Below are 27,140 nucleotides of genomic sequence, written 5' to 3'. Positions count from 1 at the left end.
ATTAGAAGAAGAGAGCCAGAAGTGATCCCATGCCCTCCAGGCCCCGCCCCCAGCACTAAGCCCCGCCCAGCCCCTTCCAAAGACCCCGCCCTTCAGGTATTTTGCCTCCAGCAGCAGGCCCCGCCCTTTCCGCCGTTCGCCACCCGAAGACCGCCTCTTCCACCGGCTTACCCACTCAGGCTCCGCCTTTTCCTCCAGTCCCGCCCCTTCCTTGCCGCCACTGCTTCCGGTCGCGTGGGTTTTTCTGAGCGTGCGGATTTCTGGGGCCGGGGGTTTGCACCATGGGGGTCCCCAAGAGGAAGGCCTCCGAGAGCCCGGGCGGCGCGGCGTCCCCCGCGGGCACAGCCAAGCGAACCCGTGCGGAGGAGCTCACGGGCGTGCGGTTCAAGACCCAGCTGAGGGACGCGCAGGGCCCGGGGCCTGGTGAGTGAGGCCGGCGGGCTGGGGGAGGCAATCAGCCGGACCCCTCTCAGCTCCCGGGCAGTGAGAGCCACGCCTCTGGCTGCGGGGAAACGGAGGCTCCGGTGATGGAGCCTGCGGGGTTCCCCACCCTGCATGTCCGTGCTTATGCGGCCACACGTTTCTCTTGGGCGCAGCGACCCTAGACAGCCTCCAAAACCTCTCGATTGTGATTGTCAGGAAGGTAAAGGAAGGGTCCTTGTCCGCACTGCAAGCGTTTCCCGCGCCCCTGGCCGGGGAGTCAGCCCAGAGTGGTTCAGCCAGACAGCGTGCCATCCCTCTCCCCTTAGGCACGCCTAGCCAACTGTCAACCCTAAGAATGGCGAGATGTCACGTGTAACAAGTCCCCCGTAAGGACCTACCACTCCCTGTCAAGTGACTGGGATTGGACTTGTGACTGAGATGGACCAGATTCTGTAACTTAATTTCTCTTGGTGAAGAGTGTGACCACACTTCACAGCTACTTATAAGGAGTTGTAAGTACTCGTGTAAGGACTGCATTGGTTACGAGGAAAACTACAGTTGGGCATGTTGTCCTGTTCAGACATCGACGCTGTAGTACAGTAAGATAATGAAATACTTCTCTCAGGTTAAGTAAATTACTAAATCAATGAACTGTCACAGGACTTGGTGTTACCCCCGCCTTTAATTCAGCACTTGAGAGGGAGGCAGAGGCAGGCGGATCTCTGTGAGTTGGAGGCTAGCCTGATCTACCCAACAAGTTCCAAACCAAGTACACCTGACTTTCTAAGTTAGAAATGGTAGAAGGTCAGGGACAGAATTGGAACTTGTTAGAAGTGACATCCCTCCAGGAGCTGCTGCTGGCAGCCCAAAGAAGAGTAAGCTGTCTGTGTCACCAAACTCCTCTGGGCTGACTCACAGCCAAGGGACTCGGTAAACACCGTATAATGAGACTGTTTCAGAAAGGACTCTCAACTAATTTTTTTTCTTACAATTTTTATCTTTAAACTTTTGGTGCCCATCCTCGATAGTTTGCTTGGAGAATGATGCCCTTTTTTAGCACATGATCCAGCATCCCACCTTTTTATTTGCCACTTAATAGCGGCTGTTATTTGTTAGGTGGAGATAAAATGGGTGGATACACATCTGACCCTGGTCTTGCCATTGTGGATCTGATAGTCAATTTGGGAAAGCAGGTGCTCCGTCAAGTCACAAGTCTTCCAGAGGAGCCAGCTACGCTTTGTGTCTAATGGGCCCGGGACGCTAATCTGTGAGATCGAAGAAGGCTTCCCCAAGGAAGTAGATTTTCTAGAGTTGTAAAAAGGTATAGGGACAGGAGCCTTTCTGGCGGAAGAAAAGAGCAAGCTTGGTTACAGAAGGGCTTGTCTGCATTTCAGGGTCCAGCGGGAGAGCACCATGCCAACTGAGAAGGGACAGCTAGGTTGACAGGCAGTAGGTTTAGTGAAGTAATTGAAAGGTGTGGCAAAGCTGGAGTCAGTGGATGAGTATGGGAATTTGTAGATTTGTGTTTGACTCTTCTTTCAGATTCCCCCACCCTCCCACCCCCTTGGTACTTGCTGACTTCCTGTGATAGAAATGCTACCAAGGATAGGATTTGTGGGTGGGTGGCAGGGATTTTTTTTCTTTATGCAGTCGTGAGGGAAGATTGTTGCTTATGCTCCCTTTGTGTAGTGGAGAGGAGCTTGTGGGGTTCCGTTAGCAGAGGGTGCTCAGTGGACCAGTGTCAAGGATTAAAGTGATGATCGGGATTCTAGATCAAGAAAGGGTCTGCTTAAGTCTGGTTTGCCCCTTCACTGGTGATGGAAAAGGCCATACTGTGAATATGAGTGTGCTAAAGGTTAAATTTTATCCCTGTTCCTCATCACATAGATGTTCCTTCCGGAGCCCTCCTTGTGCCCCAGTCCATCCCTTGGCTTGCTGGTAGTCCTGTGTGTCTCTGGAGTCTGTCTGTTGCCCTCTACTTCCTCCATGGTCGTTAGTCTTTGCTGTGATTATGGCCAGAGCCGCCCAGGCTTGAGCTCATTCCCTAGACCCCATTCCACATGCAGCATGAGGTGATCTTTTAAAACTGCCACTCTGTCCCTCCTCTCATGGCATCTTTTGGTTCGATCCTACTGCACATAGGCTGATAACCAAAGTCATTACTTCTACTCCACCTGGCCTACCTACTTGTTTGTCTTCATCTCAGGCCATCCTCCCCTCCCACCCAGATATCAGCCCCACTGTACCTACCCTCACTTTGTTCCCCCAGGCCGGGGACTTTTCTTATTGGCTGGGAGCACTGCCTCGCCCTCCCCCAACTCATTTTCTGATTATCAGGTGCAGCCTTACTTTGTAGACACCTTCCTAGCCCTTGGTCAAAATCACAAAATCTACAGTTATAACCTCTCATCAGCAGCCTTCCCCCTTCTTGTCTTCATAGCACTCACTATAGTTTGAAATACATGTCTATTTAAGCGAATGGGAGGGCCATAATATATACTCATGGAATGCATTTTGGCCCCATTCATTCCACATTGTACCACATTGGTGGAGACCATTTGCAGTTCATTTACCAGCACATCCCAGGTCTGGCACATCGCAGTGTGGTGAATAGTGAATGGAAAGATGGGTGTAGAGCTGGTAAGCATAACAGATCAGCAGTTCCCATGCTAGAAAACCCCGCACTGCCTGGAGGCCTCATAGGACCTCACCTCTTCAAAGAGGATCTCTCTGCATCCCCCTTCTTATCATTAGGACACCAATCCTATGGGATTGGGGCATCAACCCGATGACCTCAGTCATCCTTAATTGTCTCTGAGAAGCCCTGTCTTCATATAGTCCTGTAGGAATTACAGCCTTAACAGGAACCTTCAGTTCAGTGGGTTCTCTGCCTCTTTGGGTACAGTAGAGGTATGGGAATCTCAGACCAAGGAAAGTATGGTGTAGTAGTGGCTGTGATGGTGTCTGAGGAGACGGTCCTCTTGATTTCTTATCTCTTATTTCAGCTTTGGAAGCCTTTGTCTCTGCTGCCAAACAGCTACCGCAGGAAGGCATGTGTGATGTCGTTGAGGGCTACATCAAGATTTCCATGGAGTGTGCAGAAATTTTCCAGCTCCTCAGTGGAGAGAAGCAGCCCGAGAGTGAAGTAGGTTGTTTCTTACCTGTGTGATGAAGAGAAGTCAGTGTTGTGTGGCACTGAGCTTGGCAAAGTGTGAGATCCATATCTTGGGCGGCACCAGCTTCCTTCAGAAAGTGATCTCTTGTCCCAGTGCTTTTCCTCTATGGCCTTTGAAAACATTTTGATGGGAAATGGTAGCTTCTCTTTAATAGTTTACAACTAATGTCGTAAGTCAAGGTTACAGTTTTTAAAAAATGCATATTCATTTATTTTTATGTGTATGAATGCTTTGTCTGTCTGTATGCATGTATGCATGTATGTATGTATGTATGTATGTATGTATGCATGTGCAGACAGTTATGAGCTGTTGTGTGGGTGCTGGGAACTGAACTTGGATCTTCTGCAAGAGCATCCAGTGCTTTTCACTGCTGAGCCATCTCTCCAGCCCTAGGATTATGGATTCTTAGAGTACACTTGGTTTGCTTTAGCAGTACGCCCTGTTACAGACTCAGAACACATGTGGAGTTGATTGGTTTCTCAGAGGTGGAAAACTGGAACTGTTTCTGAGCTTGTTGATCTCAGGACTCATGTTGGAAGGCCGTAGAACTGAGTGTCCTCAGAGCAGTGAGTTTCAGTCTCAATAGAGTTTTGTCCTTTGCTGTCATCTCGTGAAACTTTAAGCAGCCTCTTGTCTGTTTCTAGTTCAGAGCCTGGGTCTTAGTGGATGAGAGTGTTAAACTCTCGCCTGCTTCCTTCTGCTATTTGGTTCAGGATCTGGGGAAGGCCTAACTTCGTAACTTTGTAAGTCAAGAATGAAATGATCAATAGTATTCATTTACATATTTGCAGATGCTGTTAATATTTCAAGTTTTTGAGGCCATATTATTGAGGACAGCCAGTGATCTTACGCATTTCCATGTGGTGGGCATCAACATTGTGAAGAAGCTACTGAACAACCACATGAAGCTCCTGTGTGAATCCCTGTATGCATCTGGTTACAGGTGAGTCAGTTGCTCGCCAGTGACCAGCAGGGACTGCTGCTGACTTCTCACACCAAGTGTCCCTTCCGCTCAGCCTTCTTCTACCTTTCTTCACTATCCTGGAGCTCAGACATGCCTTACATAGCTTGTCCTGCCTAGATGATTCTTCTCCACAGCACTTTGCAGAGGAAAGGCCTGTGGGATCTTCACTGACCATCTTAGGCCAGTAACAGTCCACTGGCCTTTTCTGTCTCCATGTCCCACTACAGTTTCCTATCTGTCGACAAATATCTGTGCAGCAACACAGTGGTCTACATCTGTTGACTGTCTTCTTCCCCAAATACGTATGCAGAGGATGATAGCATCTTACTTTTCAGTGTCTAGAGCATCATCTTGTGTGGAGCCACCAATGCTGGCAAGCTCAGAGCAGAAGGCTGCCAGGAGGGCACTTTTGGAGATAGCTCTTTGAAGTGGTCCTTTGTGTCCCCAAAACGCAGTGACTGAGATGTGGCACTCAGTCACTGATGGTTACTTAAGAGATAAAATTTTCATCTTTAGCACTGAGCATGATGACTTAAACCTTAATCCCAGCACTCAAGAGGCAGAGACAAGCAGATCTCTGTGAGTTCAAGACCAGCCTAGTGTCTACATAGTAAGTTTCCCTTCAGCCAAAGCTACATACATGGTGAAACTCTGTCTCAAATAATAATGATAATTTTTCTCATCTTTGTATTAGAATCTTTCCTTGACTTTTTAGTTCCTATTAAAGGTTTTGTTGTTCTTAAAAAATGTGGAAGAAAAGAACATTCGTGCTTCCTTTTTCCCGGTTTTGGGTGGCAGGTCCTAAGCCAGGAGTGTACTGGGTCCTGGTAGTGTTGCCTCTGTTCCTCATACTTGGTCTATTGTCTCTGTGCAGGTTGGCTCGAGCCTGCATGGACCTGATGGCTGCCATGGTGACCCAGGGTCCTGAAGCCGCCAGGGATGTGTGCAGCTGTTTTGATTTGAATAAAAAAGCCTTGTATACGCTGGTGACCAAGAGAGGTTCAAAGGTGAGAATCCCCAGTGCCGTGCTTGTCCCTTCCCTTAGGGAGGCTCTGGTGGTCGTTTTTTTCCTCCTCCTCTCCCTTGGTCCCCACACGGGTGAAGACCATGCCTGTGAGTAGGGCAGCAGCCTTTCCCCACCCTGACTTTGATGGGCCAGGGCCTCAACAGAGCCTGAACAGTTGGTATATCCAGGAAGATCCGAGCCTCCCTAAGGGGACAAGGTTGGCTTAGTGGGGTGGCTTAGGCTCTGGGCTGAGAGGATCATTTGTAAGCACCCTCTCTTCTAAGTGACTAGAAGAGCCTCGCTCTGCCCCAGCTGTGAGTTTATACAGCTCCCAGGGCTCTTGCCATTCTGTCCACTCTAGAGAAATCTTTTGGAACTTAGCCCCAGAGAGCTCCCCGGCTCTGTGATAATCTTGTGATGGGTAGAGGATAAACAGGCCAGTGAGAATGGGAACAGGAGTGCTCGGTTTTCAGGAGTGCCGCAAGAGTTCACTGGTAGCTCTAGAGGTGACACTTGGGTTTGGCAGGGCTCTGGGGAAGAAAACACAACCAAGACATCTAAGTTCCCAGCACAGGGGCCAGCTGCAGGTCTTGGTAGCGCCTGTTCCTGCTTGCCAGATTGGCTTCTGATGGTGCTCAGTGGTGTGCACAGCCAAGGCCCAAGTGCTCCCCTCCTCCTGAGAGTAGAGCACAGTGAACACATACCACCCACTTGTTGAGGTGGAGAACTGTGGTGCTCTACGTCTCCTGTGTAACAGTATGCTTGCTAATTGTCCCAGTATGCCTGGGGATTAAATGTCTTAATTGCTAGGAAGTAGACCAAAGGGTTAATAATAATGCCATGTAACTTTTATGGCTCTATAAGACTAGCCTGGCATTGAAAGCTTTATAGAATTACAAATAACACAGTCTCTGAGGGAAGAAAGCCCAGGTCTTAGTGTCTTTAGATACTATGCTTTATTAACATGTCAACAAATTCCCACCAGTGGGTAAGGGCTTTGGACGTGAAATGCATTTATAACGAAAAGAGTGTTTGCTGTTTGCACAATAAGGCAAATGTCGAAGTTCTTTGCTCTTGTCTGGCAGTAAGCCTAGCAGTGATTATCTACCAGATAATCTGTCCTCCCGCTCCCCTGATTTAGTTATCCAAGCTGTCTGAGTGAAATAGGCTGACGTACCTGGGCCACCCAGACAGCCTGGACAATATGGCAAAGCCCAGCTAGGGCTTGCGCTCCCAAACCCCAGCTACAGCAGCTGGTTCACCTCAGGCTCTCAGGATGAGCTCTGTTGCCTCCAGGATCTGTGAAATGGAAGGTTCTGTCAAGGTGAAAGAGCGTGTGCTTCTTTTGTGTGATCTACACAAGCTACTGTGTGTGTGGTCAGTGACGTCCAGACATCACGGCTTTTCAGAGAGATCAGAGACGTTAAAAATAGAGCAGCACAAGGAACCCCGTGTTCTAGCCTTGCTGGTGTCGGCCGCCTTCACCCACTCAACACCCCACCTTTTCAGTTGACTTTTGTAGCAAGTCCCAGACGTGAATCATACTTCAGTATAAATATTTCAGCATGTACTCTCAGCAGAAAAGTGTCTTTTTAAAAACAAACCACACTGCCATTATGGCACTGTCACCATTAATAGTTTCCTACTTTGAACACCCAGTTTGGTCTTTGGATCTTCCTGTCTCAAAAAACGTTTTTGTACTTCTTGGTTCCATCTGGATCCAAACAAGATCTGTTCGGTTGTTGTATTTGGCTGGTAAGTGTGTTGGGTGTCTTTAAGGATCCTAAACGTTTGACTTCCCCTTCTTTATTTGATGCCCTGTAGTTGAACATGGAGAGTCATCTCCGGTTTGTAAGGTGTAGTTCAGTGTTCCTGCAGAAAGCAGATCGTGGCTCTGCTCATCCAGCCAATGAAAGCATTGTTAAAACGCTGTGCCAAAAAGCACTTTTGCCAGTGTTTCAGTCTATTTTAGAAAGTGTTTTTCAGAACAAGCTCAGAGAAGTTCAGAATGTTTCCTTTCTAGGATGACAACCCTGTGAGGTCATCGGGTGGGAACGAGGAGTAGGCACAGGCCGTCTCGGTGGGAGTGGGGTGCCTTTGAGGGGTCGGTGGGGATGGAGGCCTGGCAGTGGCCAGCCTAGGGAGGGGGGCGCCCTTGTCTCTGGGATTTGTCAGACTAGTTTCTCTACAGTGGAGGAACCTGAGATTGGAGGTTGGCTGGGGTATAGGATGGGAACCAACAGGTGGTAACCAGATTCCTTTTCATTAGAAACCTTGTGTTGGAGGAGCCCACAGGAAGATCTAGTCCAACTCTGCTGCATGCCTGTGCCCGTAGTCTAGAAAAATCTAGAGGGACAGCACACTGGGGCTAGGGAGTCCAGGGCCCTGACTCTAATACTTCAGTGATGGTGGTGATGGCGATGGTGATGGTGATGATGATGACAGGCTTTTCCAAGTCATTTGCAAAGTGCGATGCTCCCCCTTGGCTGGTGTGAGAGCTGAATGAGATGACAGCGATTCAGTGTTTGCCATAGTGCCTGGCGTGCATGGAGCAGGTGCTCAGGAACCATTGTCATTGTCCTCACCACCATCACAACTGCTACCACCTCTTCTGTGGCTACTGAGTGGGCCTGGATGGTCTGGAAGGCGGGGATGCTGACTTCTTGGTCTTGCCAGGCATTCGAAACCATACTTTCTATCGTAATATTTCTTGGTAAAGCAGTAAGGCACCTTGGAATAATTGGGAATTGGAAAGGTTTTCAGTTTAAGTGGTGGAGACTCTAAGTACACGTTCCAGTGCTGGAGCAGCTGTGGAGATCTGTACCTTCTCTTCCTTGTGTGGAGACGTGAATGTATCTTAACAACACTGGAGGGTGTTGGGGGGGCGTTCACATCCTACAAGTAAACAGCAGAGAAAATAGAGACAAAATGCAGCCCCAGCCTGCCACACTCTCCGGAAAGCCTGCAAGCCTTAGGACCCACAGGATATAGCAGGTAAATAACTCGTGTCTTCTGGATGTCACTGACTTCCCGGGAGCCTCAGGCAGCTGCTCTGTCTTCACTGGTCTTTGTGTCCTGCCTCCCTGGGTCATGCTGATGTCTGTGGGCTGTATCCTGGGCTGTCCATGCGCTTATAACATGAAGCATCTGTGCTTTGGTTTTTAGTGTGATTTAATAACTTATTTACAATATTTAATAAAAACCAGATCTCACCACGTTGGCTTCTCATCAAAAGCAGCACCATGTCTCCATTATCTCTGGCTTTTCTAAAGCACAATAGATTGTTTTCATTAGCAAGCTAGAGGGAATGGATCCCAGCAGGACTCAGGATCTTTGGCCCTATCCCAGAGTGAGCTAAAGAAATTGATGTCGTAAGTCAGGGAAGGGGCAGACTGTTTTCAGCCATACTTGTGTTGTGTGGAGAATGGGAACAGAAGAAGAGGGAAAAGCAGAGAAGACTTAAGGGCTGGTTGGGGGAATGTAAAGAAAATTGACTTCCCATAGAGAATGATGAATCCGTGTGCTGTGCCTGGAGACAGGATCAGGAGGCTGGTGACACTGAGCTGGGAGGTGAGCATGCCTTCTGCGTTCCTGTCTCTAATGCATGTGAGTTACATGTGAGTCTCCTTTGTCCTCCAGGGAGTGCATGACGTCCGGCTGGCCTACATCCAGTTCGCCCTCTCCTTCCTCATTGCGGGTGACGACAACACCATAGGCCAGGTGCTGGAGCTAAAAGGTGGGTGTTCGGCTTTGTCCCAGGAGAGTCTGGAGTGAGGAAAACCTACAGCAAGTGGTTTCTTCCCGAAGAGTCTGCGGCCTCTAGCTGCGCCCTCACTGCAGTGCGCAGAGGACGTGGGGCAAGGCCTTGAGCAGTTGTGGTTTTACCACTTGTTGGTGCCCCTTGAGGCTGTCTGGAGTGCTGAGCACAGCCTGGGGCAGATGATCATAGCCCTGACTGCCTGACTTCGGCCTTTGCAACTTTAACATTTTTATTTATGTTTTTATGTATATGTATACACCGTATGCAGGTGCTACCTGCAGAGGACAGAAGAAGGCATCAGATCTTCTGGGTCTGGAGTTATAAACCAGTTTTAATCTGCTAATGTGGGAATCCAACCTGGGTCCTCTAGAAGAGCAGCTTGTGTTCTTAACCACTGAGGCATCTCTCCAGTCCCAGTAATTGCATTTTTTGTTTTTCAAGACAGGGTGTCTCTGTGTAGCTTTGGAGCCTGTCCTGGATCTCACTTTGTAGACCAGGCTGGCCTCAAACTCACAGAGATCCTCCTGCCTCTGCCTCCCGAGTCCTGGGATTAAAGGCGTGTGCCACCACCGCCCAACAGTAATTGCATTTTTTAAAATGAAGTGTAAGGGGTTAGGATATAGCTCAGTGGTATCGCACTTTCTTGGCATGTACAAGGAGTTGATTCCTTACGTCATAATAAGTAACATAGATACATTTAATTGCCTTGATGGCTGCATTCCATGTTGTCAGAATATCAAGGATCCAGGGAGCTCCAGTTTGACCACTTCTGATGACTGCTTCCTTAGCGAAAGGCTTGTTAAAGTTTACTAGGAACATTAGTGCTTTATTAAGCATTTCAGAAGGTTGGTGAATGACTGCCCTGGGGTAGCACATGGTAGTTGCTCAGTCAGACTTCCAGAATCACACCCTTATGTCATGGCAAAACACTGGACTGAGTCCTTGGAGGAATCCCCATGTGCTACAGCCTAAGTGTTCAGTAACCAGTCCTCTGCCTCCCCCAGGACAGGGGCCCTGGGCGTCACTCATCAGGAGAGGGTAAGAGTGGAGGTGAGACTCTGTGGTCAGCCTGGGCGCTGTGGTGGCAGAGCATTATGGAAGGAGAGATGCTGAACTGATTAGGGTCTGCATTAGTGACTTTTCTTATTGCTGTGACAGAGCCTGGCAGAAGCAGCCTTAGGACAGAGGGGCTTATTTTGGCTTGTGTTCTTTAGGACAATCTTTCATGGCGGGGAAGGCTGGTGGCATTGAGTCCATAGTCAGGAAACAGAGAGAGATGAATACTGGTACTCGGCTTGATTTCTCCTTTTTATTTAGTCTGGGAGCCCAGCCCATGGGATAGTATGTTCACAAACAGAGCGGTCTTCCCTCTTGAATTAAACTTCTGGAAGCACCTTCATAGATGTGCCCAGAGGTTTGTTTTCATGGCAGTTTTAAACCTAGTCAACTTGACAATGAGAATTGGCCATCATAGTGCCTCAGACAGTTTTCCCCTGCTCTTTCCAGGAACTAGCTCAGGATTAGGCTGGGAATGTTAGGGTTCCGCTGTAGGTCATCTCATCCACCTGGCCTCTCTCTAAAGGATGGGCAAGTGCTCATGTACACTGCCGTAGACAGGTTATGCGGGGCAGTTGGGCCCTGTGTGTAGCTGAAGTTGTCCTGTTCCTGCCCGGCTCCTGCGGCCCTACAGGTGCTTGGACCCAAGTAAACACACAGAGGCTTATATTAATTAAAACTGTTCGGCCATTAGCTCAGGCCTACCACTGACTAACTCTTACATTTAAACTAACCCATAATTCTTATTTACGTTTAGCCACGTGGCTTGGTACCTTTTTCCCAGTTCTGCCTTCACATCTTGCTTCTCATGGTGGCTGCTGGCAGCGTCTCCTGACTCAGCCCTCCTGTTCCCAGCCTTCTCCTCTCTCTTTGTCACACCTATACTTCCTGTCTGGCTACTGGCCAATCAGCAACACATTCACAGCATACAGAGCGATATCCACAGCACCTGTGCATCAAGACTTTAAAGATGTTTGATCCAGCCATGCTGTGTTTAGTCAGTTGTCCAAGGAAATAGTTTAAGGATACGCATAGAGGATTGGTTAGGAGAAAGCCTTATAACTGGTTGACAGTTAGACCTCTGACGGTCCATTAGCAAGGGAGGAGGTGAGCAAATTGAGTACTAGTTGTCCAGGTGGAAAATACACCCTGATGTCAGTGTTTGAGTGACAGGTGGTTGTAGAATAGCATTTCATGAACACTGGACAGAGCATATGGACCCAGCAGAAACCAGCAGTCAACTTGGATGTCACAGTGTTGCAGTTGAGTTAGAGAGTCCTTGTTGACTTGAAACTTAGCCTTTTGGTTTGACGTTTAAGAAAGGATGCATTTTTCTTTTGTGGAAACTGTGTTGCTTCAGGCTTGTGTGGAGCAGGTGAAACTGTCATTGCTTTGACATTTCTGCCCATGTCACCTCTAGGTCGGAGTTGTTCTTGGTAGAGGAAGGGATGAGTCAAAGGGAAGGCAAGCGAACTACTCCTCACACCCACCAACCTCAAAATGACAGCTGTCTCAAGCAGCCCTGAGCTTGTCTAAGTGGGAGACAGCTTCTCAAGAACTGTCACTCTGAGTCCCCTCTCAATAGTTGCTTTTACTTCATGTAAGAAAGCACTAAATGGGGCTGGGCCAGCACCAAGCATCATACATGTCCTGTGGTCATTTTACCCTGAGATGTTGTTGATTCCCTAGGCCATGGAGCAGGTTTAATGTTGAAAACTTGTGTGATTAGTACAGAACCAGGTGTGGTGGGGTTTGCTCCTCATTTCAGAGTACCTGGGAGTTTAATTCTTTGCAACTTTTATTTTCAGAATTTATCCCCTGCATTTTTAGCTCAGGCATAAAGGAGGATAAGATTTCTACCATCAACATTTTGTTGTCTACACTGAAAACAAAGGTACCTGTCTGTCTTGTTTGTCTTTGAGATTGCCTGCAGGCCTGCTCCTCTGCCATCCACATGGTTCAACGTTGAGCTTATGGTGAGGTAGTTTGGACAGCAGCTTCTTAGGCTTCAGCTTGGTCTTGAGGGGAGTTAGTTCTGGAACTAGAAGGTTAAAGAAAAGCCAGAGCTCCAGCAGCCTGCCCTTTTCGTTACCGTAAGAGAAAAAAGCTGTCCGTCTGCAGTTCGTGGTAACTCAGCTGCGGTAGTTTGGGCTGTAAATGCAAATGATACTTTCTTTACAAGTGTTCATTTGAGACGTGTTGCATATTCTGCCTTTTTCGGGTATCTTAGGAGACATTTTAAAACTTGGTGAAAGGATCATGGCTTTTTATCTAGAGATACTTTCAGTGATCAGTGAAAAAACTGATCCTCCAAAAGGAAAAGTCGGAAGCCAGTGCTTTAAAAAAGGCTAATAAGTATGGACAAAACATTAGATAGGATTTGCCATAGTGACTCAACTAAGAGGGTTTGGCTCCTTCTCCGCCAAGGGAGACTATTTGGAGATGTCTGGAGAGAGTTTAGATTGTCACAGTGGGTCATCCCACTGGTCCCTTTGGAGTGAGATCGGTGATGTCTCAACACATCCTGCAGTACAGCTCCCGAGTGGAGGCCGAGAGACCCTTCACTTACAGTCATGTGAACAGTAGCGAGAGGTGTTTGTTCCCCTACCAAACCAGCGCCTCCTTTTTTATAACACGATCTCAGTGCCAGCAAAGAGGCTGTGAAAATGAAAATGAGTGCTTTCCTGGAGAAAGCACTGAGCCTTGAGGGACACAGCCTCTCTGGCATGGTGTGTCAGAGTTTTACATATGTTTATACCTGAACTTACATTTGGTCTTTGCATTAGAACCACCCATGTGGAATACATGTTCCTGGACCACAGTGACAGGGATTTGGGGGTAACTCTGGGTGGGGCTGAGATCTTGATCTGGGTCCTATTTGTAAGAACCAGCACCTGCTCCCTAGACAGAGATGTGGTGAAAACTGTGTAACAGGATTCTGATCATGACTTTTTGGGGAATAGCTAGAGTGTTGGGACCACTGATACAAACACCACAGGGAACAGTGATATCAGTTACGGTCCAGTCAGGGCACAGAAGGGGAAAGCCCTCCAAAATGAGACTCTGATGCAATTTTGAATAGTGTGAGAAAAGGTAAACCATGTAAATAAAGGAAGCACCCAAACTATAAATAAATATAACCTCAGACAAAAAAAGATAACCAGCTAGTACACATGTGCATTGTGGGGGTAGGTCGGCGGAGCTAAAAGGAAACACGCCAAAATGGTAAGTAGGTATTCTGAGATATTTGGGAATGTTGGCAAATTCTGTTTCTCTTTCTGTTTTTCCATTTCTTTGGTAATTTATCTCCCCTTGGCATACATGCTTTTTTAATAGTAGAAAACAGTGAACAGTATTATAAAAATGATAGACTTCCTTTTTCTTTGTCTTCTGACTGCATCCAGGTAATTCATAATAAAAACATCACGAAAACCCAGAAGGTGCGTTTCTTTACTGGGCAGCTTCTGAACCATATAGCTTCTCTCTACAACTGGAATGGGATCCCAGATGTCAGTCCAGAGAACCCAGAAAGCACTGAGGTAAGTTGCCAGGTTTCACTTAGTCCTTGTGTGTGACCCTCACAGTCAGGAAGAGAAGGCATCCCAACACTACCCCAGACCTTTAAAGAAATCCCATACCATCTGTTTTTTTTTTTGACGTATGGTTAGATAGGTAGATTAACTCTTTGCAAGATAAGACACAATTTCTGTAGGTTTTTATTCTGGTCATAGAGCAGTGAGAGTAAACCTTTTGTTTTTCATGAGGAATCAGTCACCTCTGCTGAGTGACATCAGGCCCTGCCATGCCTGTCTGGCGGGTTTGCAGGACTCCTCCAGGCTGCATCCTCTCTTCTTGCTTGCTCTTCTTTTAAAATATCCAGCTTTTATAGTGTAACTTTCTTACTTCAGAACTCTGTCTAGAAGGCCTCACATTTTGTTTACCGACAAATAATTTATGTTACAATTGTTAATTCATTGCTAAATTAGAACAGTCACTCTCACGTTGGTCTACGCCTAGCATTCATCTTGGTTTTCTGTGGATGCTGCAGAACATGGATTTGGCTAGCCTGGTGAGATATAGCTGGAGAATTTTCTCTCCGGGTCCCGCCCAGCCCCGGCAGTCCGACAGCCCACTTATAAAATAAACACACAGATGCTTATATTATTTAAACTGTTTGGCCTAATGGTTCAGTCTTCTAGCTATCTAGTTCTTACATCTTAAATTAATCCATTTCTATAAATCTATACCTTGCCACGTGGCTCGTGGCTTACCAGCATCTTCACATGCTGCTTGTCATGGTGGCGGCTGGCAGTGTCTCACTCAGCCTTCCTGTTCTCTCAATTCTCCTCTCTGTTAGTCCTGCCTATACTTCCTGCCTGGCCACTGGCCAATCAGTGTTTTGTTTATACAGAATGATATCCACAGCACTTCCCCTTTTCTTTTTTTTTTTTAAAAGGAAGGTTTTAACCTTAACATAGTAAAATTACATATAATTTGGGAATTTGGGCGTAGCTTCTCTTACTACTTCCTGCTGGAGGGGGGCGCTGTATCTTCTGGGGACACAAAGAATATTTTAGGATTATGGAGTAGTCCATGAGGGTGTATCGTCTGAGCCAGTTGCCTTGAAACCATTCTGGATGTTGGATCATCTGGGCCATGGTGTCATCGGAGACCTTTCAGGGGGTCTTGGCTGGTCAAACCTGATGTGTCTTAATCTGGAACAAATCCATAGCCTCTGGCTTTCTGTGGGAACAAAAGCAGAGTCTCCTTTCCAAAGCAACATATCCTTACATCCAAATTTTGAAGTCAAGGTATCTTTAAAATACACATTTTGGCATAACTCAACAGCTTTTACAATCAAACGTTTTTCTTCAGTTACGAATATCAAAGAGAACATAATCCAGAGTCTCTGTGTGGTAGCCATCTTTACGTGGCTTATTTTTATATTATCTTGAGCCTATTGCTTTAAACTGCAGCATTCCAAGACTGAAACAGCGCTGTGACTGCTGGCTCCGCCCACTTCAGCTTCCCAACATGGCGGTGGTACATTTTTTCGCCAGCTCTGGGAGCCATCAACTCTCAGAATTAGTGGGTCTATGCTTCTATCAAAGCAGCGTGTAGCCCAGAAACCGCTTTTTTTGTTTTGTACTAGCAAAGGCTAAATCCACCACACAGCTTAATGTGCCACTTGCAGAGGCCTCATTCCCGCCATACGGCAGGTCGAGTGCGCACGCCAGGAACCCTCCATAGTAGCTCAAACATGCAGGCTGCCGCTAACTTGAGAAAGACAACTAGGAACTGTTTTTAGCTCCGTTTTAGAATCTTTTTTCTCGGGTTTTAGGTAGAAACTCTTGCCACCACGTTGAGCGCCAGTGAGGGCTTAGTTTCCCTGTTAACTTGATGGTTATTTGCCTCCTGAGAGCCTACGGTTGCTTCCTTTTGTCTTGGTAACTTGCCCATGTCCTCCTGTTCTGAACATGTTTTGTATGTCCCTCACCAGGAAGTCGCACAGGCTGATGAAAGCACTCATTTTATTCAAAAGCACAAGCCAAATTAAGTCGTTTTTAACTTTTTAAAAATACAAGTTTGAACTCGGCCCTCTTAAGAGTATTGTTTCTTGGTGATCAGTGTATGTTTCCTGGGTTACTTGTTTGCTTTTTCATTGACCTCAGGTATTTGATTTACAATATTTTCTTAGCTGTCATCCTCTGGTGACGCTGCCCAGTCTTTATTCTGTAGCTAGGACCTTGGAATTGATAGTTTGTTCAACTTTCCAGGCGTCTGCTGAGGAGGCGGGGAAAGCCATGGTGAGGGACCTCGTTCATAACTTCCTGATAGATCTTTGCTGTTCTCGAAAGCATGGCATTAGTTTTTATGACGCCTCTTTGGGAACTTCTGGCAGGTAAAGTACATTGCTGTGTGAACCCCTTGTGTGTGTTCCGTAAAGGGTGGTGGCGTGTCCTGACCGTCCAGTGGAAACCAGCTAAGCGATGGCACCAATGCTTAGAGTCAGAATCATGGACATGATTAAACTTATTTTCGGGGTGACCTGGAGCACCTGGAGAGTGTCTCTCCATCAGTGTCCTTGTGGACAGAGTGCTCACAATAGCAATCGAGGCACACAGATAAAGGACCGTGTACGCAGGGGAAGGCAGTACACATTCGCGCATGGATGTACTTAAAGACAATACTGTCCTCTGGATCTGAGAAAGAGTTCCCTAGAGTGGGCCTTCCCAGGGAGGGCAAGCTGCTGACGCAAGCTTTACGTAGCCCTGAGCTCTGTTACCCCACTTTTGCAGAAAGGAAGGAGGCCACATAGAGGGCAAGGCACTTGCCCCATGAGCAGCAGAACTTGCACTGGGCGCGGGAAATCTGATTCCAAACCTGATCCGTGTGATAGCTGAATGGCCCCTGCTCCTCCAACATGCTGCCAGTGGGTAGGCCATCAGAGTGGTGGTTTTGTGTATTTCCTAATTCACGGTTACAAGATTTTATCAGCAAGGAAAGGAGGTCCGAATCTAATGGTACTAATTCTTTTGAATGTGTTTTTGTAGTCAGATAACTATATGTCTGTTTTTTTTCTCTAACAAGGCAAACGATCAGTCTGCCCCGCCTTCATTCAGCAGTAAAAAGATGAGCGTGTTTTCTAGTCCTTAGACTCCTCTTGGCTGCATAGCATTTCTTTTATGAAGTCAGGCTGGGTATGGTAGTGCATGCCTTTAATCCAGCGTTTGGGAGGCGGAGGCAGTTGAACCTCTGAGTTCAAAGCCAGCCTGGTCTACATAGTGAGTTCCAGGACAGGCAGAGCTACATAATAGAGAGACTCTGTCTCAAAAAACAAACACAAAAGAATTCAGTTACTTGTAACTTGGAATGGCTGTAGGGACATAATTGAGTCCTTCAACGTGGTGGCATGGTGGGAAATCGGTGTGTGACTGTGGATTTGTTTGGAGATTATTTTGATTGAATTTACTACATTTCTTTCACTTTGTAATATTTTCTATTTTTATTTTCTTCTGTGTGCTGGGAAGCAAACTAGGGTTTTAAGCATTCTGGGCAGGTGCTCTACCCCTGAGCTGTGTTCCTAGTCCTAACTTTAAAAAACTTCACCGTAGCTTTTCCCCTCGGGGTGAACGCCTTTCCCTGTTAAAATGCAACTTCAGGATTTTAGAATCCACTACCATGTTACAGCTGTTGGAAACGTTACCCCCCCAAGCATTTCCCTCTCTTCCTGTGGCCTTCAAAGCTGAGGTTCATGTGGCACACAGTGAGCTTTTTGTTTGGGGTTGGGGAGCACAGATTTCACCAATATCTGTGCTGTTGGGATGGAAAGAGCTGAGGAACTGAAGGAAGGTGGCCAGCAGGTGCGGGGCTCCTCCCTCACAGGTCACCACCTCGGGCCCGCTCCCCTGCCGACCTTGCTCACATGGCCCTCTGCTGTCATTGTCCTCTTGCCTGGCCAAGGCTTCTGTGACTTCTCTCCACCATGTATAGTCACTTCTCTGCTCATAGTCTGAGTGGTGAGATGTGGTCAGAGTGGAGGCTGGTCATTGCCTAGGACGGCGGCTGCCGTACACTAAGTGGTCAGCAGACAAGGTGCCAGTGTGGATCAGGGGTGGCAGCCTGTTTCTGTAAGGACCAGATAGCGTAGTAACTTGACAGGCCAGTCTGACTACCCAGCGTTGCCATTGTGACGCGAATGTCCGGTGAGACTTAAAGGCAGGTGGTAGCCATAGTATGGCAACCCTGGTGAGCTGCCTAATTAATGAACAGATGGCAGAGCCCGGGTACATCTGGATGCTCTGACTGCCCGGGGTCAAGCAGCTGTGAAAAGTAGTCCTGTCTTCAGGCTTTGGGCGGATAAGGCCTAGCGCCCTGGAGCCTCAGCTGTAGAGGTCCTGGGATGGTGCTTCCTGTCTGGGTTTTTTTCTGCTTGCTTTTGTTTATTGGTCAGGCTGGTCCAGAGCTTGGTACTTAAAATGACCTTCCCACTTCACTCTCTTGAGCATGGCGTTTCCAGAGCGTGTTACCATGCCAGGCTTTACTCTTGTCTTCCTCTCACGCTGGAAGATGCTTTTCCAGGGGATTCCTCCCCTAGGGCTCCCCTGCAGGCCAAAGCATACCACATCAGGTACCCTGGAGAAAGTGTGCTCACTGTCATGTGCCTGTCGCGTCCCCGAGAGGACTCAGTGCTCAGTGTATTTGAACTCCTCCTCCTGCTGACCCTCTGGTCTGTCCCTGTTCCTAACAGAGGAGGCAACCTGACACTCTTACACTTCTTGTTGAGTCTGAAAACTGCGGCTGGGGATGAGCTGGTGGCCGCTCTTGTGGTGAACATTCTGAAAGCGTGCCCGGACCTCCTGACCAAATACTTCAAGGAAGTCACATTTTCCTTTCTCCCAAGAGTGAAGTCCGCTTGGCTGAATAATGTGAAGCTGCTAAACAAGGTAGAGCACGGCGGAGCTGCTGGTTGAGAAGGCAGTGTCTGAGCAGTTGGGGCCGGTGTGCACGCTGGCCTGCCGGGGCGTGCAGGAAGGCCCTGTCTCGGGGATACTTTAGACCGTGGGATTTGGTGGTCTTGCCCTCTGGTAGCATTGACTTTTCACTGAGCTGGATTTGGAACTCTCCCTTCTGACTCAGTTGAACTCATTGCTGATCTTGGGAGTCACAGGATAGGCTGGTGTCAGTGAAGTCTGAAGAGGACAGTAGACCTTGCAGGGTGTGATGAAATGTTTGAGTGCTGTGTATTAATCCCTTTCCCAGCCCCTCCTCATCTGCCAGCGTAGGTCCAGATCAGAGGTCCCATTCTTGAATGCTTGGGACCAGGAGAGTTTTGTGTGGGTGTGGGTGGGGTGGATTTTGTAATTTTTGTATAATCTCTGCAAGACCCTCCTGTGTCTTCCCACACACAGCAATATAACTATAAATAAAACTATAGTAGTGACACCTAGTGTGGCTAAGCTTTCTCTCTCTGGTTTATGGTCTTCCTTTCAGGGAAATTCCCATGACGGTTTGCTGGTGTCTCAGTTTGGTCCTGACATTATCTGTAAAACCAGCTTTTTAACTCACACATTCTCTGGTTTTCTTAGAGCACCTGTGTGTACAGGCCTCCTGAATCCCATGAGAAGCACTCACCTTGGCCCAGCTTGGGGAAGCTGCCCAGCATCTGTCCTAAGAGCTACTTCTGGTGCTGTCTAGCCCCATGGTGCTGAAGGGACACTTGTGTGGTTTTATAGCCCGGCCTGAGTCCTTACGATGTGGTCTGTCTATTATGTGGCTGGTAGTCCCACTGGGGTCCAGCTGTGACACCATGAACACATCTGTGTGCTAAGTATTTTCGTGGAGCTCTAAAAGGACAGTGTGGTTAACTGGGCAATGGTAATGCACACCTTTAATCCCAGCCCTCAAGAGCCAGAAGCAGTTGGAGCTCTGTGAGTTCAAAGCCAGCCTAGGCTACTGAGTGATTCCTGGACAGCCAGGACTACACCCAGAGAAACCCTGTCCCGAAAAGGGAAGGAAGGACAGTGTCATTTGTCACGCACCTGTCAAGTGCAGCAGTGACTGGCGACGGAGCCCTTGTTACTCTAGTAGTTTGTGTAGTGATTATGTATGAGTGGATTTGGGGGTACTTACAGGCAGTACCTTCTTCCACCCCTAACCCAGTCTCTTTCTTCCCTGTCTTAGATCTATGAGGCCCAGCCAGAGATTTCCCAGGCCTTTTGGACCAGAGAGTTTATCCCCTTGCCGAGGCTCCTGGCGATGGTGATGGTGACCACAGTGCCTCTGGTGTGCAATAAGATCATGTTCACTCAGGCATTAAATGTAAGTCACAGGGTAGAGAAATCCTCAGTGGTCAAGAGCACTGGCTGCTCTCCAGAGGACCCGGGTTTGCTCCAGCACGTGTTGGCTCACAGCCATCTGTGACACACACACTCCAGTTTCAGGGGATCTGACGCCTTCTGGCCTCTGTTGGTACTGCCTATGTGTGGTGCACATAAAAAAAAAAAGAAAGAAAATTAAAATTTAAAAACAAAGGTAAGTCAGCCCTCTGCTGTGTGTGATCCTGAGAAGAGCTGCTGACTGCATTGGACCGTTTTCTCAGACAGGATTTTGGGTTGAAGTCACCTGTGAGAGACCGATCTAGTCAACCTGGGGTTAGCATTCCTTCCAGAGGTGACTAGCATGGTCCTCATCTCTGCTTCAGCATACTGTGGGGACCCCGTCCCGCCACACTTCTGTAGTCCTGTGCGGGTGTGGGAAGGTCGGCAGTAGAACTTCACTATTTCAGGATACCAGGGTACGGTGGGGCCAGAACTTCCAGCCAATCTCCATTTCTTTCAAGGGCCTTTTGGACCAGATGTTAAGATTTCTGGGGAATATATACTTTGAGGAGCAGCTTTTTTCAGGCTGTGCTGGAGGAAAAAATGATACTTAAATTTCTCATCATTACTTAGTGGCAAAGAGCACTTGCTTTTCTTCCAGAGGAAGTTTGGTTGGGCACCCATGTTAGGCAGCTTACAGCTGCCTGTAACTGCAGCTCCAGGGCACCTGACACCTTCTCCTGGCCTCTGCAAACACCTGCATTCATGTGCTCACACCCACATACAGACGCATATACACATAAATAAAATAAACTTCCAAACAGTTCACATCTTTACTTCCTTCCGGTAGATGTCCGCATTTCCCGTCAGAAGCCTAATTCTGAGGACTCCTGTTCCTTACCACCGTGTCCTAGTTTTATGTGAGTGGTTGCTGATTGTTGACACACCTGCCACTGGACTCTGGCAGCCAGCCCATCCTAAGCCCAGGTAGCCTGATATCCACGGAGAGTCTTGGCACTCAGAAAGCCATCTCCAGCCTTCCAGAGAGGCCAGGTGGTGTGTGACGTGAGCAGGAATGGGGTCAGCCATGGTGCTCTGCACAGTCGGGTTGGCAGGGGCTATAAAACCACTGGACGGTTGTGTCCCTCCTGAGACTGCAGTGAATCCTTTGATGCCCATGCAGGGTTCACGCTGAGTGTGTACAGTGTGTGAGGAGAGAGAGCCTGTGTGGGACTGGGCAGAAGGGCCTTTTGTTCTCTTTGACAAATCATCCGCAAAATTAGGTCCCGTCTGTTTTGTGGAGAGATTAACGTTTCCCAAGGGGCCTCAAGGAAATGGGAAGAACTCAGTGTTCGTACCTCCTCGGAGGCCTCATTGGCACTTCTCCCTGCCCAGTCCCTGCGGTCAGATGGAAGGCTGCCTTTCACTCCCAACACCAGGGCTGTATCTCCAGAGGGGTGTCCCAGCTCCTGGACTGGGTGGCTCAGCAGTGACTGAGCACAGAGCTGTCTCTCCTAGTGGCAGTCACTCTGTGCAGGCCCAGGACCATTGAGCCACAGCCTTGTCCCCTGTGCCCACATGCCCTCCCAAGAGCTGAGACGTCGTACTGTTGGGGACGCATCCATGTGAGTGGCTTCTAAGGCTTGCGGTTAGGAGTTGTGTTTTGATCCCTCTGCTTTCCTCTGAGAAGTTCCACCAGTGTGTATTTCAGAGTCAGAAAGAGGAGTAGAAATGGGAAAGGAGAAGGATTTGGCTGCAGGGTTTGGAGTCCTGAGTTAGTTCCGTGCTCCCTCCACTGTGGGCACTTGGGAGCCCTTTTTAAGGCCTGCCTTTGAAGGGGGTCCCAGCTGTGGAGCCATTGCTGGGTTTAGAACATGGCTCTGTTCTTAAGTGTACAATATTTACTTAAACCTGAAGCTGCCTGGAGGGCTGGCGTACTAGGCCATCATGGTTACTGAGCTAAGTCAGGAGGCCATTCGTGTTTCATTGTAAATCTCTACTATTCCAGCCACAGCTCCACGCCCTAACATGGATGGGACCACGTGGGGGTCCTGGGAAGGTGCCCATTCGGCTAGAATTGGTAGAGAGCCAGGGACCAGCAGGCTGCTGGCTCAAGAACGCACTGCCCCTGGTCAGGGCTCGGGCCCATTTCTCTTTGATAATAGGATCTATGGGTCCTTGAGTGTCACTCAGTCTCTGAGGTCATTGAGGACCTTGACACCCTTCTTGGTTGTCCTCTGACTGGAGGGGACTCTGACTGTCGGAAGTCTGTGTGGGGGTTGCTTTCTGCGTTACTCCATCTTCTGTCACTATTACAGCACCTCGAGGCTGGAAGTCCAAGAGTGAGGGACCTCATGTGGTTAGGCTTTAGTGAGGTCCTGCTTACTGTGCCACAGACAACAGGGTGGGTGAACAAAAAGGTAGAGTGCTTGCAGAAGTGAGGTGGGGACACATGGTGAGAAAGGACGCCAGAGACAGGGATGGGCTGGTTAAATTCTCTTTGTTTTTGTGATGGTCACGTTGGCCTTCAACTCCTGGTGGTTCTCCTGCCTCAGTCTCCTGGGTGCTAGAATTATAGGCATTCACCACTAGCCTTGGCTCATCTTAGAAATCAACTCTCTCATGAGAACTATGTTAATTCATGACTGAAGCCTACTCAATGCTCAGTGATCCTACCTCCTAAAGGTTCTGTTACCTCTCAGTACCACCATGTTGGAACAGGCTTCCAGCATATGAACCTCTGGGGGACAGATGTTATCCAAGCCAATCCAGATGCTTAGTCATCCTGAAGGCGGGCTTCATCAGGAACAGCCTGACATCTTTTCTAACCTTCTTTCTGCCTCACTTGAGGTGAGTGCTTCTGTGGACGCCAGGTGGTCGTCGCTAGGGAGATCCTGGGCTGTCCCTGCAGACCATCTGTCCTGGCCGAGTGGTCATCCGAGAAGGCTACCGAGAATTCCTGGTGACGGCTGTAGTCAGACCAAATGGATGTCTACGGGGAGGTCCCCACCACCTCTCAGTGCAGAGTCCAGCCATCTTCCAGCTTCCCCAGAGTGACCTGAGGAACAAGAGCCCACCAGGCCCAGGCGTCCACCTGCAGACATGACGGATCTCTCTCTTTTCTTCCCAGTTGGACAGCATTCCTGTGAGACACTCAGCGTTAGCCCTTATTTCAGTCATTTTGAAGAGAGCATTAAAAACAGTTGACCACTGTCTGGATAAAGAAGTTTGGCAAGATTCAGGCGTGTACACAGCTGAGATGATGGAAGACTTTGTTCAGCTCTTCAGAGAAGCCTTGAGCAAGGTGGGCGTAGGTCCCAGTTTGAGTTTTCTCTGCATACCCCTTCACCAAATACAGACGAGAGAAGGGCTGTCCTGGGAATGTGGGGTGGGAGCCATGGGATGGATGCGTCCTCTCAGCTGCTGGACAGTAAGCCAGTGGGCAGGAGCAGCTGATAAGTGTTTGCTTCTGTCTCACTTAGAACAGGTCCTTGAGGGAGCTAAGAGTCAGACCATGCACTCGCTGGCATAGAAACAGTGGGCTCTGGTTCTGGTGGACCTGTGGCCCATCTGGCTGTACTATGCCTGTAAGTGCACACACTGATGGTGTATGGCTCAAGGAAAAGCAGATAAAGGTGGGTGGCTGGAGGGACCCTTGTTTCCCCCGTGGCTAATTCTGCTAATAAGGTAGGACTTCTACACGCTGGCCAGCAGTGCAGAGCACCCTGGTGGTGCTTGGCCAGTTACTGGAGCTGTTCCAGGAAGGGTTCTTCCTGCTCCACTGTCTGGTCTGGGTGTAAGAGCAAGTGCAGTTCTAGGATATCTGCAGGAGTGAGCTTAGGGCAGGGGCCTGTTCTCCCCCTCGGGCTGTGGACACTAGCCTTGTTTCCCTGTATTGTGTTCAGTTCAATGCTTTCTTTCCGTGTGTCAAGTGACTGGTTTTTATTCTTTGCTTCTCTTTCTCACTTAGAATTTGCCAGATCTGAACACAGTTATTTGGGTCTGGCAGTCGCTGAAAAAGCAAGAAATTAAACAGGACCATGGGAAAGGGAAGAAGAGCAGCAGCAAGACTCCTGCTGCCTCAGAGCCTGTCCAGCACGGTGAGGGCTTCAGCTACTTCTGCTCTTGGCCTGGGACAGAGATGACAGGCAGCCTGGGGTGGCTCCTCTGAGAGAATCCTCAAGGAGTTCTGGATTAGGTCCCCTCTGGCTGTGAAGAGATCTTGTATCCTTTCTTGTTTAGGAAGAAGCATTAGATGGAATTGTAGATTGAATTTTAGTATCTGTTAGAATTACATTCGGTCCTTATGCCAGCACCATGTCTCTCTGAAACTTGACTGCTGGTGCTGTGCGAATGGATGAGGACTCTTGGTGCTATGCAGACGGAGGTGAGCTATGAGGCCACTCGTGTGTTAAAATTTGGTGTTGGCAGGTGTGGTTTTCCCATGTTTACACCTTGATTCGTTCTTACAGCACCCAGGGCAGTCCTTGCTGTGTGTCTATTGCTCAGATGAGGACAGGAGAGCCCAGAGACTGGTGACCTTGACCTGAGCAGGCTGCAGCAGTGAAGTGGAACAGTCTGTTACCACTGGCCCTTAAATCTAGTTATCACATTTTCTGTTACCTGAGTGTGCAGCATGTAGTTGGCTAGGACTGGTGGCATGAATGCTCACCTGATCAGGAACAAAGGGCAAGGATTTGTCCTAATGCAGACTGTCTCCCTTTGATGCAGACAATGCAGAAACTATTCTTCTGAAAGCTGTTCTGCTCCAGGTCATATGCCTCTACCAACAGGTTGTTCCCCACATGGTCATGCAGTACAACTTTGACTTCAGCAAACTCCTAAAAGGTGAGTCTTAAGGGACTGCAGGCAAGCTGCCTCGGTTTCTGCCAGTGGGGATAAAGGACACTCCAGTAGACTGCAGCAGAGTCCAGGAGCTGAGGATTGGGAAGGGTGGTGGGCTGTTTACCAGCAGATGGGATCCATCACCGTTACTTATTTGTACCACCATTTCTTTGGATAGCTGGACCCCATAAGTCCACATGAAGAGAATCCTTAGGGTAGCAGTGAGAGCAGAGAAAACCATGCTGAGTGAGCTGCTCAGGGCTGTCCCCAAGATTCGTACGCCCAGGCAGGGTGCATGGGCAGCAGAAAGGGGAGCCCTGTGCAGGGCCGTGCCATCCTGTTTGTGCAGAGGCACATTGGGTATAGTTCCTTCATGATTTATCCCAGTGAGGTTCAAACTACCTCGTATAAGAGTATCATCATTGCTTACCTGGACATGGTTCCTTGATGGTCAAATTTGCCTAATAAAATTGGCTTTATAATTGGGCCTACAGAAGATGGCTTGCCATTCTTGGAATTTATATGTTACTGAAATATATTTTTGAGACTTGTAATTAGCATTTTAATCATCAAGGGTGAAAAGTTGTCTTTTTCATGAGAATATAAAACTTAAAGAAATGTGGCCATGTAGGACTTAGCAGCTGTATCTTTCCCAAGCAAGAGAGGAATCTAGAGACCAGGGTCCAGGCTCAGGCTCAGTGGTCATAGTCTCTCTCCACAAATACAGCCAGGATAATAGGGCCCATGCCCTGCATAGAGTCATGGAGGGTTGTAACATTAGTGAGTTCGTAACCACACTTGGAGGCACTGTGATGTGATGTAGTATGGGGACTGCAGTTATAAGATAGGTGGGAATTGGCTGAGGGACAGACAAGGGCTGTTGTGGGCATAGAGAATTTGGACTTTTGTTGAAGAATTTGGCTAGGCATCGGGTAAGGGATGCCAGGTGAGGTATGTTTCTCACAGCCTGGGCGAGGGAGCATGGAACATAGAATGGATTATCTCCTCCTTTTTCTTCTCTGGGTCAGGGTGTTAGCTCTGGGTAACCTTGTGTTTTCCTGATCTCTGTCTGCAGGCATCATCTCTGAACAGGGCCCTCCTGAGGAGGTCCCTCCCATCTTGCAGCATCACATGCTGAAGGTGGCCCTGGAACTGCCTGCTAACAAGTTTTTGTGGCTAAAGGCACAGGTAGGAAGTGGAATTCCCAGTTCTCTGCTGCCAACTTCCTGGGCTGGCTTTTCTCTCCATCCTTTCACAGTTCTTGTCAGTTAACACACTGGAAGCAAAGCACATCACTTTTCCTTTGTTCTGACCCTGAAGGGCTCAGTGGTCAAGATGGCACTACCACCATGCCAGCAGAGAGCTGAGGCTGGCAGATATGCAGGCAGATCCTGGGTACTGTGTTTGCACATCTTCAGTAACATCTTCTAGGGTCAGACTATTTACTCATAGAGGGAAGGTCAGCAGGCCCTGGATGCTCACCAATGCCCTGGAACCCCAGATCTGTTCCTGCTGTGTACTGAGGGCATGACCAACAAGCTTAAGTGTGCTTCTCAGTAGCTCAGATCATATAATGGCTTGGTTCTTATGTACAATTTTTAATTGGAACCAGTTGCATGGAAGTGCATGTTGGCGTTTACACACACAGCATTTCCAGAAAAGTCTAAGACTGCTGCAGCCCTGGGGTCTGTGTGTATATGCATGATGCTCTCTTTCTGAGTTGAGGACAACTCCTAATTGCATAAGGACTTACACATGGCAGGCTGCACAAGGGTGCTTTTTTCCACTCCACCCAAAGCACGTCAGACAAGGTGCTGGGGTCACAGAGTGCTCAGGATATTTGTGCAGTGCTCCAGCTCTATGTGGAGGGCCCAGGCAGTGCTGTCCTGAGCCCTCCTCTCAGCCTCCAGCGGTTTCCACCCTGAAGTGACATGTTAGATGTTGTTAGACCAGTAGATCTTGATGATACACGTAGAGAGTTAGAAACATTGTCTTTTTCCACCCTGGTGCTAGGGCTGGAGCCCAAAGCCTGTGCGTGCCGGTTAAGTCACTGAGCTACTTCTCTTCACACCGGGCCCCACCTTGGCCG

At 48.4% G+C, this 27,140-nt stretch overlaps 1 protein-coding gene across 1 annotated transcript in view; it reads left to right on the top strand.

Moving 5' to 3' along the window:
* Positions 1 to 215: 215 nt before the first annotated feature.
* The window catches only part of Urb1 (URB1 ribosome biogenesis homolog), a 60,957-nt gene continuing 34,032 nt past the window's right edge, over positions 216 to 27,140 (top strand). Inside the window, exons 1-14 of the mRNA XM_052741112.1 lie at positions 216 to 423; positions 3,429 to 3,568; positions 4,391 to 4,542; positions 5,438 to 5,570; positions 9,209 to 9,305; positions 12,194 to 12,279; positions 13,790 to 13,924; positions 16,163 to 16,287; positions 18,637 to 18,832; positions 20,070 to 20,207; positions 23,337 to 23,510; positions 24,177 to 24,306; positions 24,938 to 25,054; positions 26,127 to 26,239. Of these exons, the coding sequence (XP_052597072.1) occupies positions 282 to 423; positions 3,429 to 3,568; positions 4,391 to 4,542; positions 5,438 to 5,570; positions 9,209 to 9,305; positions 12,194 to 12,279; positions 13,790 to 13,924; positions 16,163 to 16,287; positions 18,637 to 18,832; positions 20,070 to 20,207; positions 23,337 to 23,510; positions 24,177 to 24,306; positions 24,938 to 25,054; positions 26,127 to 26,239 (1,878 nt within the window). The 5' untranslated portion in view covers positions 216 to 281. The remainder of the gene's footprint in view (positions 424 to 3,428; positions 3,569 to 4,390; positions 4,543 to 5,437; positions 5,571 to 9,208; positions 9,306 to 12,193; positions 12,280 to 13,789; positions 13,925 to 16,162; positions 16,288 to 18,636; positions 18,833 to 20,069; positions 20,208 to 23,336; positions 23,511 to 24,176; positions 24,307 to 24,937; positions 25,055 to 26,126; positions 26,240 to 27,140) is intronic.

The sequence above is a fragment of the Peromyscus californicus genome, unplaced genomic scaffold, assembly GCF_007827085.1.
Source record: "Peromyscus californicus insignis strain IS unplaced genomic scaffold, ASM782708v3 Scaffold_16__1_contigs__length_79575227, whole genome shotgun sequence".
Lineage (NCBI taxonomy): Eukaryota > Metazoa > Chordata > Mammalia > Rodentia > Cricetidae > Peromyscus > Peromyscus californicus.
This window is presented reverse-complemented; position numbering and strand designations above follow the sequence as displayed.